The 14,011-nt window shown below is 37.1% G+C and overlaps 1 protein-coding gene across 1 annotated transcript in view; it reads left to right on the top strand.

Annotated features, from left to right (window-relative positions):
- Window positions 1-14,011, top strand: part of LOC106514122 (protocadherin Fat 3) — a 93,590-nt gene that overhangs the window by 13,628 nt on the left and 65,951 nt on the right. The window contains 2 exon segments of the mRNA XM_074559731.1: window positions 2,993-3,111; window positions 6,572-6,770. Of these exon segments, the coding sequence (XP_074415832.1) occupies window positions 2,993-3,111; window positions 6,572-6,770 (318 nt within the window).

The raw sequence follows: 14,011 nt of genomic DNA, 5'->3' as shown, positions 1-14,011 counted from the left end.
GAAATATATTTATGTTTGTGGTTGTAATGTGACAAAATATGGAAAAGTTCAAGGGGTATGAATACTTTTGCAAACCACTGTAAGATTGCATGTCACATAATTTACAAGGTTTGATCAAAACAGCTATATGATGAGTTTAGTAGAAAACTAAGGCATGGAGGGCAGCAGAAGTTATGCATTCCTTCAAGGGTTGACTGTGAATTTATCATATATATATTTATTGCTATTCTTAAACTTGGAAGCAGCTTTGGCACTGAGTCCATAGAGACAGCTGGGGACCTGAAGCTTTGCTTCCCTGTGGCCAGAATGAGTTCAGTCAAAAGATGAGTTCCAGTGACGAGTTTCAATTCTCGTCACGGCTGACATGCCCTTGAGCAAGGTACTGAAACCCCCTCCCCACACCACCCACACTGAGCGCCACAACCATAGCTGCCCACTGCTCCAGGTGCATTCACCTTACTTTTATGTGTGTTTAATTGCTCAATTATAGTGAGGTTTGCACATGTTCACATGGGGTAAACGCAGAGGTCAAATCCTTGCGTGTGTAACAAGTGCATGGAGGAAACTTCCTCCTCTCCTTGTGTTTTCATTGAGACCAGAGAGCTTTATTCTGGAGTCTGCACAGTGATGTAGATGGGTAGCACTGAAGGCAGCTGGTTTGACTCTCAAATGAAGCCTTTTTGTGTGGCGTTTAGATTATTCTCCCTGTACATGTGTAAGTTGTCTTTCTGTATTCACACCTACCTGCATGCATTCGGGGTTCAATGTCTTCCCTAAATTGTCACTGGTGAGTGGTTGTCTGTCTCGTTTATCTTTATGTGGCCCTGTGATGGACCTGCACTGGGTGTTGCACTTATTTAGTGGCTGCTGAAAATAAGCAGCTTCTTGCAACCATGAAAAGGAACTAATATATATATTTATAACTTTTTTCGTTAACAAAAAGCCAATTAGTTTTAGGAAAATTACCTGTAACTCTTTTTATTCTAAATAAAAATAAAGTAATTAATTGTAAATAAATCTGCAAATTACTAGGTTTGTTGCAGTATGTAAAAAATATTGTTAACATGAACATGTTTGAATTAATTTCGTTTTATTTTATTGCAGGAATTTAAAACATATTTCAGTCGCTTGTGGTTCAGTACTGTATAAGTTGCAACTAAATGACACATGTGACTAGTGGAGTGATCTTTATCCAAAAACAGAGACACTGCTCAAATTATCTTTTGGCTATGTGTTATTATATTGTGGCCACATATTAATTTTTTATTGAGTGTTAACGTAAGTCCTGAAACATTCCAGGACTTTTAGGATGTTGGACAGCTCCTTCAGCCCTTCACACTGTCCAAGKTCCTGAAACATTCCAGCACTTTCAGGACCTTGGACAGTTCATTCAGCCCTTCACACTGTCCAAGGTCCTGAAACAATCCAGCACTTTCAGGACCTTGGACAGTTCCTTCAACCTTGACACTGTCCCGACCAGGGGTATAAGAGCATATTACAGGGGAAAAAATTCCCAGGTGTGTATAAAATAAATAAAAATAGGACTGAGACATATAGGGCCCTATGATTTCCGCAATGCTGAAATTGCAGTCGGAATCACAGACTTAACACAAAATGGAATCCAGTATAAAATGTGGAATCTTACAGAATTTGCTCATTTGAGTCAATTTCTGTCATTTTTTGGACAATACAACGTAAGTTGTATGCTGCTATTTTCTGCACCTATCATTACCTGGTTTATTTATTTAATTACTTGTTTCTTTCAAGGAAAATTTTTTATGTTTAATTTGAGTTGAAAAAAATGCCTGAGAATYAAATGTTCTGGGGGGTTAAATAAATAATTTTCATTTAATAATCAGTTGTAGTACATTATGGTTTTGGAGAATCATCATTACGTTTGACTGAAGGGTTACTGGTGGTATGACGGTACATAAGTCGAAAAAGGTTGGGAACCACTTCCATAGACGCTTCATGCAAACCTTTCTTTATTTTACTTCTTTCTGTTGTTTTTTAAAACAATAATATGTTTTCTAAAGACTGGGCACACAGACACACTTGTACTTATGTGCAAAAGTGATTACTTCCTCCAACACTTGCTTGAAGTTATTTGGATATAAAATTAATAATAGCTCACTGAACCTGAAGTCTTGGACAAACACATTTGTTTCAGTGCCCAGTGAGATTGTTTGACTGAGTTAAAATAAACGAGTCATCCGCTTCAGGCTGGACGCTGGAGATGTGATGAATATTTGCGTGCACTGAGTTAATATGTTTTTAACTTTTTTCCTGTAATCAGTGTTCATTCTTTACTGTGGGTTTTAGCCTATTTGAATGTGTGGCACACAAAAACGGGACTTTCTTGGCAAATGCATGTGCAAGCTTGACTTTTATGAACTTTGCAAACTAAGCTGCGAACTCAGGAGGGCGCGAGTGTGCGTGTGTCATTTTYCGACAGCCCTGCATGACTGATTTATAAAAACAGAAGCGCCCATTTGTTATCCAGTGTGTGTGTGTGTTCCGTTTGTCCCCAAAGAGGTCACCAAAGCTGTCAGCTACTCATCTTCCTTAAGGCCACTAAACACGCTTCAGTCATTGTGTATGAGTGTCCGGGTGTCTTTGTGTTTTTTTTTTTTCATTTTTTTCAGGGTACATTTAGCACTGAGCAAATAGCAGCAGGAGCAGTTTGGTCAGCTGTGATTAGCTGTAGAGAATCTGAAACATTGAAGGTGACTACAGCGGCGCCACTAATGCCTGTGAATGTCACTGAAGCCAGGACACAAAGTTTAAACGAAATTTATGTCTTTGCCTCGGGAAACTTAGTATTCACAGACTTTCCCACGAGACCTTTTAAGGGTGTAGTCTCCTGATAGCTCCCAATCTACATCTGTCATACACACACTCACATACATGCATGTGCAAACACAACCGCACACTTTGTGGTATTCTCAAGCCAAGTCACAGCTGCATTAATGTTTCTTTTCTGCTTCAACAGGAGTGATTTATTCTGCCGGCACATTRGACTGTGAGACCAAAAACTCCTACTGGCTCACTGTGTATGCCACAGACAGAGGAGCTGTACCCATGTCAGCTTCGGTTGAAGTCTTCATTGAGGTAATTATTTTTTCTTCAAATTGGTATTTTTTTTACAAGCACAAGAGAAAAAAGTACGTGACATAACAAAAACTATCCATTTGCAATAAATCATTTATGTTCAGTTGCCCACCTACTTGCATGCTAAAGTTTCATACAATATCTTATCTGTTRTTGCTCAGAGTATGTGTCAGGAATGACCCTCAGCTACTAGCACACCAAGATTTAACTAAATATCTGCAAATTTGGCTGAGTTATTGCTACTTTTGTGTCTTMTGAGGTTGATTAGCTGGGACAGGGATTTTGAATCATGTGAAATCCAGAAGTTAATTAAAAGTAGATTGTGAATCCAGTGATAACTTCCTGATTCAAATCTGTACAGTGATTAATGAGATATTTTGCTAACAGACAGACAACACACAGAGACACAAATTATAATTACAATTTCCCATCTTTCAAGGCAGTAGGCCAAAATAACTTCTGAAAATGAAAGTAAAAAAGATTAAAAGTTATAATGCAGTTGTGCAGTTTGACTATTAAAGAGGTATTTTTTTTCCTTTTTGGGGATTCATATTTATTTCAAGGGAGAATTGCAAATTATAATRTTGCAGTGTTTGAAATGACCCACCCATAATGTTGTTTTGTTATTAATGTTAAAGCACATTAGCCTCAAATTAATTATGCTCAGGCTGTATAAATACCATCCTATTTGTTAATTATGCTCCCTCTATCACAGAGGGCTCTCTCCCTGGATATTAACATTTCAGAACAGGGAAGGCACATTATTGAAGTTGTCTTGGACCAAAGAGCTGAATGAGTCTAATAAATCAGCCAAGTCATAAAACTTTTCTGAGACTTTTAGGAGACAGTTCACGCACAACTGGAGTTGCACCCAGTGAATTGATTTTATGAAGATTAGGAGTTACGGATCAGTATTAATAMCTGATTCTGCAGCGTCCATTTGACTTTCAGCAGAGAAAACTGGATTTTATATAAAAGTCACTGCGCTTGTTGAACCCAAGTTATGAGATCCTGCAGATGTTTTACCTTCTATAAGAGTTGCTGTTTGATGTTCACAACAAAGTCACAATTGCAAAGACTCATTTCATGACACAATTTTAAGGATTAAAAGAAAAAGGAGAAAAAACGATAATGTGATTTAATAAAAACAAATTGCTAACCCATAATCCGCTAACAAACAATGTTTATTTCTCATTGTGTTCAGTCTCTGTTTTCTTCTAATTCTAGCTTTTTTGTGTTTAAAGTCACACAGTATTTTTTTTCTGTCAGTCTCCTTGGTACTGCCTCTTCCCACCTTCATCTCCACCTTGTTTMATTAAGCTCAGCTATTTTTCATCTTCTTGTTCAACCTCAATCCATGTAGTTTCTCAGTCTGTGTTCACTTCCTCTGTAGAACATTATGCATTCTCATGCCAAGTCCAGYTCTCTTTGTGCACCTCCCTTTATCTACTATAATTTTGCTGCCTCGTCAACCTTTTTGTTTTGTTTAGAATTGGAATAAGTTTTACTTTTGAGCTCCTTGTGCCCAGTTTGCATCCTTGGGTTCAAATATCTTGTGACAGTTGTGTGAAAGACTCAAGGCAACTGTACTTGCTGGTTATACTTCTTGCTGCTTCTAGTTATTTTCATTCAGGCAGTTTGTCAAATTCTGCTTTCTTCACTGATTGTCCTTTATACAAAGCATRATTAAAGTTTCACCAATATGTTGAACTGTTTTTGTATTAATATTTAACGTACCAAATTTAGATTATTTGTATTCATGTAATTTCAGTTTTGCAATTATGGAAATTGCAGGCAGAAAATGGTTCCCCACATCCATTAACCCCAAGTAAATGGGGCTCAAACTACATAAAAAAAAAACAATTTTTTTTCACACAGTATGTTACTTGATGCAAAACATTTATAAAGGCAAATATGTGCATCATTTTTTATATGTTATCTATGATAGGCCACCTTCAGCACATGTATGCATAAGTTAATAGTTTATTAGAGACACAGTTCTCTTGTTGTGCAGTTCCCAAACATGTAGATCCTTTTATGATGATCTAAAGTGATGAAATTATTTATAAGGTTTGCTGAAAGGCTTGGGTCTTTGTTTGTATGTTGGTGATRGATGTTCAAAGCCTGTCAACGTCTAACTTCAGGCAATGTTTATTATTATTTTATATTYGTTGGAAGCATTTCAACCTAAATGAGAGTAAAATGGCAAACACAATAAAGTGTGTGAGGAAGCAACACACTGCACAAGTCTTTGCTTTTGGCTTCTTCTGCTTTACTTGTGTGAAAAAAAAAATCTATTGTTTAAAAGCTCCAACACATCACCGCTAACACCTCTGCTCTCCCCTTGGGTACGAACGCCGCTGCATATTAAGAAACACGCCGGCTTTTCTGGCCTTGGGATATTCAAGTGAGGTGATCTGATTGGCTGCCTTGGCGCCTGGCCTTTTCATCACAGACAAAAACTGAGAGATTAATCAGGAGCAGGTGCTTCTCATTCACCGGTTGAACTGTCTTGGCTCTCTGTGCCTCTCAGCAAATGCTCAATCAACTCGCTCTTTGCTATAAATATTCTCGATCTGCGCTGTTAGAAAGGGGAATTAATTCACAGTGCTTTTAAAGTGTGACACCTATGACATTTTCTGGTAAATAAATTTCCATGTTGTGATTGATAATGGATCGAGCCAGATGCAGGCTAAGGTTGATTAGAGAGCACTCTAGGAGTCTGCAAATACATTTTCTTCCTGCATACATGCTGATTTAGAGGGTCATGCTTTATCGGGAGGTAAACTGTCAATTCAGGTTTTTAAGGATTGTTCAAATCTTTTGAGGTGAGATCCTACTTAAAGGTGGACTGATTAAAATCTCACCTGTTATACGTAGCTCTTACTTTGTAATTTGATGTGTCCTTAATGGGGAACATTCCACACGTGGGTGGAGCCTGGGGGATGGGAAAGTGTCCCCCCGGTGTCTGATTGGCCACCCAAGGCACGTTTAGTGTATAAAGGTAAATAAATAAATAAATAAATAAACGAATTGATAAAAAAACAAACAAACATTTCGGACAAACTCTTATCATAACTACAGACCAGATGCGTTTGACTCATGGTTTCAGTTTAAATTAAATTAAATTAAATTAAATTAAATTAAATTAAATTAAATTAAATTAAATTAAATTATTTAATTAAAATTTAAACCAAAAAATGAACAAGAATTTATCAAGTACACAAAAGTCCACACTCAAAGACCTTTCTACAACACATAATATATTAATTGTTCATAGTCCACAGAACCCCACTTCGAAATATCCAAACTCTCACTTTAAAAACATACATTTCCAAATCGAATGTAGAGGACATAAAAATTTATAAACAACAATTCTCATTCAAGTCCACTAACTTAATGCTTATCTCTTCTTTGACTTATGATTTCTTATTATTCTCCTCACTTTTTCCTCCCTCAGGTGGAAGATGTTAATGATAACGCTCCCCTCACTTCGGATCCAATCTACCACCCAGTCATCATGGAGAACTCTCCAAAGGATGTGTCAGTCATTCGTATTCAGGCTCAGGACCCCGACCTCACATCCGCACCCAGCCGCCTGAGTTACCGCATCAGCGCCGGCAACCCGCAGAATTTCTTCTCTATCAACCCAAAAACTGGTAATATTTCACACGTGACACACAGTTAGCCCCAATATGTTTTCCATGTAACTGGATGATTGACAGGATGCTGGCTACAGATGATTTCATTAGCTTGAGGCAGAGATTGTTGAAAAAAATAATGCAAAGTCTGTAAATTTGAGTCTTTAAATTGTAAGAAACTGTCTAATTAATGGTGCTGTTTGTAACTGAAACAGCCAGAGGTTGGATCCCCAGCTCATCAGGGTGTCCTTGTGCAAGGATCCAAACCTCACATTACACTTCAAAAAAAGGGAGGAGAAACTAAGAAACTAAACCAAGGTTAAAATGTACAATATAGTCAAGGACCATTTACTGGCCCTAATCCATAGACAACTTGAAGACAATTCAAGGCCTATTTAATGCAAATTTGATGATCTTCATCAGTCTTTGAGGACTCATGAGGACCCCTTTACAGTCATCTGCAGCAAACGTGCAGACRGTGATTATCACCAGTGTGCAAACTACACATGCACCAGGGTYTAAAAGGTGTCACAAAAATCAAACAGGAACCAAAGAAGTTGACAAGGGTAGAAGCAGAAATGTGTGGGCACTTGAAATACTGCCTGAATTTTATAGGGCAGTTGTTTAGGGCATATTGTAAATTYATGGTCATCACAAGATCAGTGAACAATAGAAATACTGAGAAAGACCACTTAGACTACAATAAATCATAGGCCATTATATTTCAAGTAGTCTTGTTATGTTGGTAATATCTTCGATCAATCCAGCAGACATTTATTGGTCCTGATGCTCAAGAAAAGTCAGCTGGGCATCAGGGCTTAGCTAGTGATAGTGATGATAATGAGTGATAGTAGGGAGTTAGTGATGACTGATAAAAAAGTGAAGAATGGGTAAAATATGGGTTCTCCATATATATGTATATATTCTGTTTTTTTTAACCTTTGACAGCCCTGAACTAGTATAATATAATATGAAAATACTGAATAAAGTGTTCAGTTTTCTTCTAAGCAGGGGCACCTTCAGGATTTTTTGGATGTGGTGCCTTCACCTAATTAATCTAAACTAAAAGCCAGAACAAAATTTATTTACTAAACCTTTGCCGTTAACTGTTTGTTATCAAATTATCTCCTGAACCACTGATCAAATTTTATTGAAATCCAACATGGATGATAGCTTATTTAGCTTCATAGCTAATTAACATTTTTTTCTTAGCCACTTCAGTAGAAAACAGAACTGAATGTTAGTTTCTTAACTTCTTCATCATCAGTGACTTTTTTTAATTTACTCTTAGCAGCACAAAATGACTTTAACATACTCAAAATCAGAGATAATTCTAGGAAAAGGTTTACGTTACTGAGGCTCATCAGCAACGCACATTATGACTTCATCTCCTTTCCACTTTTAAATAAGATTCAGATGTTTTCTATATCAAATGAGATGATAAAATAAGCTAACAAGTTTTTTTCTTTAGCATTTAAAGAAGCTGTAATGGATGGAATTAAAAAAAAACAGTTTGGTCATTTAAATCTTACTATACAAATACTGGATTTTTATTACAAATCAAAATTGTTTGTGGGGATTTAAATGTATTCCCTGGAAATAATAAAAAACCTAACAGAATTTAAACTCATAACAATTTTTATTGGTGTATTTATTTATATATATATTTTGTATTTTACCTGTAATCTGTTAGCCATACCATCCATGGTTGGCTTGCTGATGAACATTAGAAAAGTCTGTGGAGAATGCCAAACTTCTTAGATCATGGAAAAACAACAATGATAGGATATGATACAGAGAATCCTCCTCACCAATGTATTGTTTTCATTGTAAAAACAGCTCACCTAGGGTTGCAGGGAAAGTATTCCTCAGTGTGTAGCTGGATATTCAACTGTTATGTTAACTAAGAGCTAATGTAGCCATGGGCTGATACAGCCTGGAGCTACGATGAGAAGTGGGCCACAGAGGTTTGCTTTTCCTCATCTTTTCCTGCTCTACATTCCCAGAATCAAACTTTCTCAAATCCTCAGTGTTGCCTTAAATGATTTGGCTTTAGGAAGTTTATCACTTCTGAAGCCACACAAAAAAGCATGTACAGTTTTGGCTACACATGCTTCAAAAGATGTTTGAGACTCTGGTGTGGATAATCGGAAAAGTTTGAACGTTTGTTTTCCTACCCATCCTTTTCAAACTTAAAAAAAAATTAAAGAAGTGTCATTTCTTTGTTGAGAGAACTTGTGCAAATTCCCTCAGACACTCACGTCGTTGAGTTGCGTATACATATTTTAACAGGCTCACAAATGTTGATTTACACGGCAGCCTGTTGAAAAGACTGTCATGTCTCAGTGCCGTGCCTGAACGTCACTTCAGACTTTAAATCTTTTGGGCAAAAGGATCTGTGTCAAAATGGGTTCTGAGTTTCTCCCTTAATTTTAGACAATATCTCCAAATATTTGCTTTTCAATTAACAATTGAGTTTTACAAAGCAGATAAACGCAAAATAAAATAATATTATTATAATTTTGTGCAAAATGTAGGCATTATTGAAGAAGAAAAATCAGACGTGTGTCACTTTTAGCTGTCCAATTTGAAGTCTAGGGATGTCTCCAGGCTTCTCKGCTTTGAGTGACATTTACATTATTGAATTAGGTTTTATTATTAATGTTTTATTCAAATCCCACAGTTCCGCATTGCATTGTCTTTATTGTTTCCGCCCTAGATTGCTTTTTAGGTGCTTCGACAAACAGTGAAAGGCAGTCGTGAAAAGCTCAGCTGTTGCAGGAAGGRTGATTTGCATTCAAAGAATCGACAGCGTAGCGATCAAAAGCCGGTGGCCTATATGCAGCCTCCAAGTTGTCAAAGTGATGGTGAAAGAAATGTCCTTGTGGTATGCATGTTCACACTGTAAATCAAAGACGGTGCTTCCAGTTGTCCTTCATCGCATTTCCTTTGTGCGTTTTAACTGTATTGTTGACATTTTGTAGTGAAGCAGACTGACGTCAGGTGAGAAGGCTAAATATTGATCCCATTAGAGACGTGCAGGCCAACACACACACACACACACACACACACTCATTAATATGTAACCTGGACCTAAAGCAATGACATTCTCACACATGTCGCGTAGCTGCGATAATGACTTGCAGAGTCTGTTTGGATGCATCCCTCTGATGTGATTAGAGTTAGCGCAGGTGCAACACCATATCGAGTCAATTTGTTATTCCGCTGATTAAAACACTCATCCAACAGCTGGATCTAGGAATAATGTGTGTGGGGCGTATGTGTGTGTGCGTTTATTTGGTTACATCATGAAGTTAAAAAGGAAAATGTCAAATGGTCAACTTAACATGCAGCTATAAGATAAGTATACCAGTACATGAGTATGACAGTGAGGATGTGTTTTGTATGAGGTGTCGTGTAAGCCTTAAACCATACTGCCACTCTCACATACCTATATTCTACCTCTCTGACAAAAGGTGGCTGATCACGTTTCTGTCTGTATCTGTGTGTGTTTGTGTGTGCACTCAAAAAACAAGCGTTCTTTAAAAGTAAATGTGAAAGTTGCTTCACACTTTCCAACAATCTGTCTTTAGAGTGCATTTCTGTTACTCTAATATCACAAACCACTGGATGAAATTTAATAAAAGAAACAGCACAAATTATAGAAACTGTCAGCGATAACTTTTGAAAATGTTAGATTTTGTATATGATTGGAGTTTATGCACTTTTGTATGCGCTGCTGTTTTAAAGTATGATGTTTTACTTGTTTTCATTCTTTTTTAAATCCTGTGTATTTAATATCTTYATTACCTACAACAGGAACTGCAGATAGCGGTTAGCTGATAGCTATAATCCAGTACCGTACGTTTTTACTTAATTTGTGTTTAAAGGGGTYRTATGCAAAATCCACTGTTTATAGCTGTTAATTGTATTTTGTTGTGTGTTTGGAGTCACTAGGAGTGCAGAAAATTTGAATTTTGTCTCTCCTGGTGCTTGGGTGTTTGGGTCATGTTTTTCAACTACTTCAGTTTTCTCTATTTTCTAKGATGTTTGAAAGAGGGGATTGTGKAGCTACAATAAGGAGCAATTCAGACCAAAGCATTGCAGTTCTACTTTATATAGAGCCCAACTGAATGATTTAAATGTGAAAAAGAAGGGTTTAAATGCATGACGTGTCTCCTTTAATGTTTTTTCTGTACATGGTCTCTGGTAAAAAAAAAAAAAAAACATAAGTAAAGTAAAATGATACCTCTTTGGGGGTCAGCCTGATTGGTACAGTCAACTGGCCTTAAAATGTCTAACTTTGTCAATTTTACAGAAATTTACATACCCCCCCGCCCTCCCACACACACACACACACATACACGATTTATCAGTGTTTTCTTCCCTTGCATTATTTCCATTGTAGTATCAAAGCCAGTCTAATAGTAAGACCTGCTTCAGTTGAAGACATTTTTACTTTCAATTTCTCCCGACTGTGTGCGCAGTCAGACACTACCGGAGTGATTTCATCTGAGATTAATAAACAAACTCCTCCTGATTGATTTTGCTTTCATGAATTTGATGTGAGCGACACTTTGAGCTGAACTCCTGAACTGTCTGTTCATGCTCCAAATTGTTCCCCTTTTCTTATTTTTTATTAAATTATTATTTTTAATTCCTTTCCCAGAACTCAGTCCGGGTGGTACTTTAGTAATGCATTTGCCCTCAGAAAGTGTCAGCTTGATGGGTTTGAGACGCCACGACAATTCCCAAATTGCACCGAAGCCGTGATTTGAACGCGAGTAAAGTGTGTAAATGCGCTGTGACAGCTTACAGTGCTGTATGCTGGGGCTCCGGCTGTGTGATTGAAGACTGCCTCCTTTGGGGAAGAAAACAGAACAGATACGTGTTGACATGGGGGGMGTTAGACGAGTGCGGCACGGGAAAAGCATGTGTGTTTGCCATCGTCGTGTCCCGCTGCCTGTGTGGCCTCAATTATTCACTATGATTGGTGTTGTATCAGGAAACCTGTTCACATTCAAGCTAATTCACATATGGGGTCTCCTTTTGATCTCTTACCTCATCCAGATAAGAGATATCATTACCAGGTATCCATCATCTCTAGCAGCCAAAATAAATTAAGACATTTATTTTCCTTCTTTCAGGCACGACATAATAAATATTCGAGACACAGAAGTAAAAAAAACTGAAGTTCAGACACTTTTTACCAAGTGAGTTTTCTTCTGAAAACTTTTAACCAATTTTGCAACAAAATGCATCCGTTTCAGTTTAAATAGCTTGCTTTAAAGCTACTGGAATAACTTTCTTTCAGTGTCTTTAACACTAAAAATCATCTGTGTGATAATGATCAAGCTTTAATGTGCAGAAATTTAGTAAACACGCTCAAGGCGACACAGCATGAGTTTGACACATCCGTTAAAATATATTTAAATGTTGTTTTTTTTCTCACAGTCAATAATGGTGTTCTCCTTTCATTGCTTCTCTGGTTCGAAGTTGTCTCGAAGCTGGAAAAGTGAAGTGCTCAATTTTTTAAAGAAATTGTTGTGTAAGGGGTTTAATTTTTCAAGTTTGGATTTTTCAGGTCGTTCCATTTACAAACTAAAACAAAGCAAATGCGACTCATTTTGCTGCAAACATCATCAGTTTGAAAGAACAGCGAGTGCACCGTCACATTAACTCTCTTTCGTTCCTTTTTGTTTTCTTTACTGTCCAATTAGAACGGCGTGTTGCTTAACTTTAAACACCCAGTGAGCCATAGATCATTGATTTTCATCAGAGTTGTTAGGCTCACTGTATTCTGCTGAACAAGCCCCTCCTCCCCCTCTGCTCTCTCTCCTATAGCTCGCGAGGGCTGCTCTAGATTTACTCCTAATTTGCTTAATTGAAGTTAGCCTGCGTAGCAAGCTCAAGGTGACACTGTGATATGTGTAAGCAGGGAAATATGTGAGTAGAGTGTGTGTGTGTGTGTATGTGTGCATTTGTAATGTCAGTCTAGTCAGTGTTTAGTTCACAGTACTAAATGCTCGTAAATAATCCCTGTGCACTGCTGATGAAACAAAAAAAAAACACTGTAACCATTAAGGCATATTTGACCTAAATTGCACTTAACATGAATTGAAAAACAAGTACAAGTTTTTATTTTATTTTAATTTTTGCAGATCTAAAATAAAAAAAAATGAATACACACACAGGCTAATAATCTTCATCCTCCCACTATGTCTGTTTGATCAGCCATCAGCTGTTTGTTTGCCTGAAACTCCCACAGGATCTTGACTCTGTCATTTTTCAGCCATGACGTGTTCCAGTGGGATTTAGGGAATTCTAAGTTGCACAGATGTTACCGAAATCTATGTCACTCAGTGAATGTGTCCTTGCATTTTTTTATTTATTTTTTGCTCTGCTACTGTGTGCTTGAGTGTCTCAGAAGGGCATTTTTGAGCCTCAATATCACATACATGGGCAACATATGGTCCAAGGGCCAGAAGCAGCTTATGAACTACCTCCGCCAAGCAAACTAAGCATCCTAAACAAACTAAAGCCTAAAACCTACAGGAAATGTCTAAACTTTAACATTTTGCATGTCTAAATCTAAGCCTTATAGACTAAAATACTGTAAGTAACACTGGTGGCCATCCTGGTATAGGCAGACTAAAGCTGTGTGAGGGATGTCAAATAAATCTGAATGYATCCATCTTTAAACACGAGCTGAATTCTAAACATTTCATCACAAGTATCAGTTCATAAACAGCATGTTTGATGGGCCCGGAGAGTACTGCTGTGTTCAAGAAGGGCTGAGACCTTTTTTTTACCACCAAGCGTGAAAACCTCATCATCACCACCCGAAAGACTTTTCTTTTTCTTTAGTTCAACCTGGGGTCCTTTGACGTGGTTCTGTATTTACATTATGCTCTGTACATTTAAAATAGCTTTCTGTGCAATCGAAATGAAAAAATGCAATCTTGTTCTTCTTTTTTTTTCTCTCAAACACTTATCAAGTGTTCTTGTGCCCATGTGTAGTTAATAAGCTTTACTGTAAAAGTTGACAGTAAAAACTGACTCAGAATAAATGATAACCGATGTACTTCGGTTCAGGATAATCTGGAAAGTGATTATAAAAATGCCGGTTCAATGTATTTCTTTAAGAGAAGGATAAAAATAAGTTTGTTAAAGAAATGTGAAATTGTATAATTTATATCTAAGTTGTTGTTTGAGAATGAATTGAAGTTTTAATTTTGTTTTTGTTTCTTGATTATTAT

This window comes from Austrofundulus limnaeus, unplaced genomic scaffold (genome assembly GCF_001266775.1).
Source record: "Austrofundulus limnaeus strain Quisiro unplaced genomic scaffold, Austrofundulus_limnaeus-1.0 Scaffold17, whole genome shotgun sequence".
Taxonomy (NCBI): domain Eukaryota; kingdom Metazoa; phylum Chordata; class Actinopteri; order Cyprinodontiformes; family Rivulidae; genus Austrofundulus; species Austrofundulus limnaeus.
This window is presented reverse-complemented; position numbering and strand designations above follow the sequence as displayed.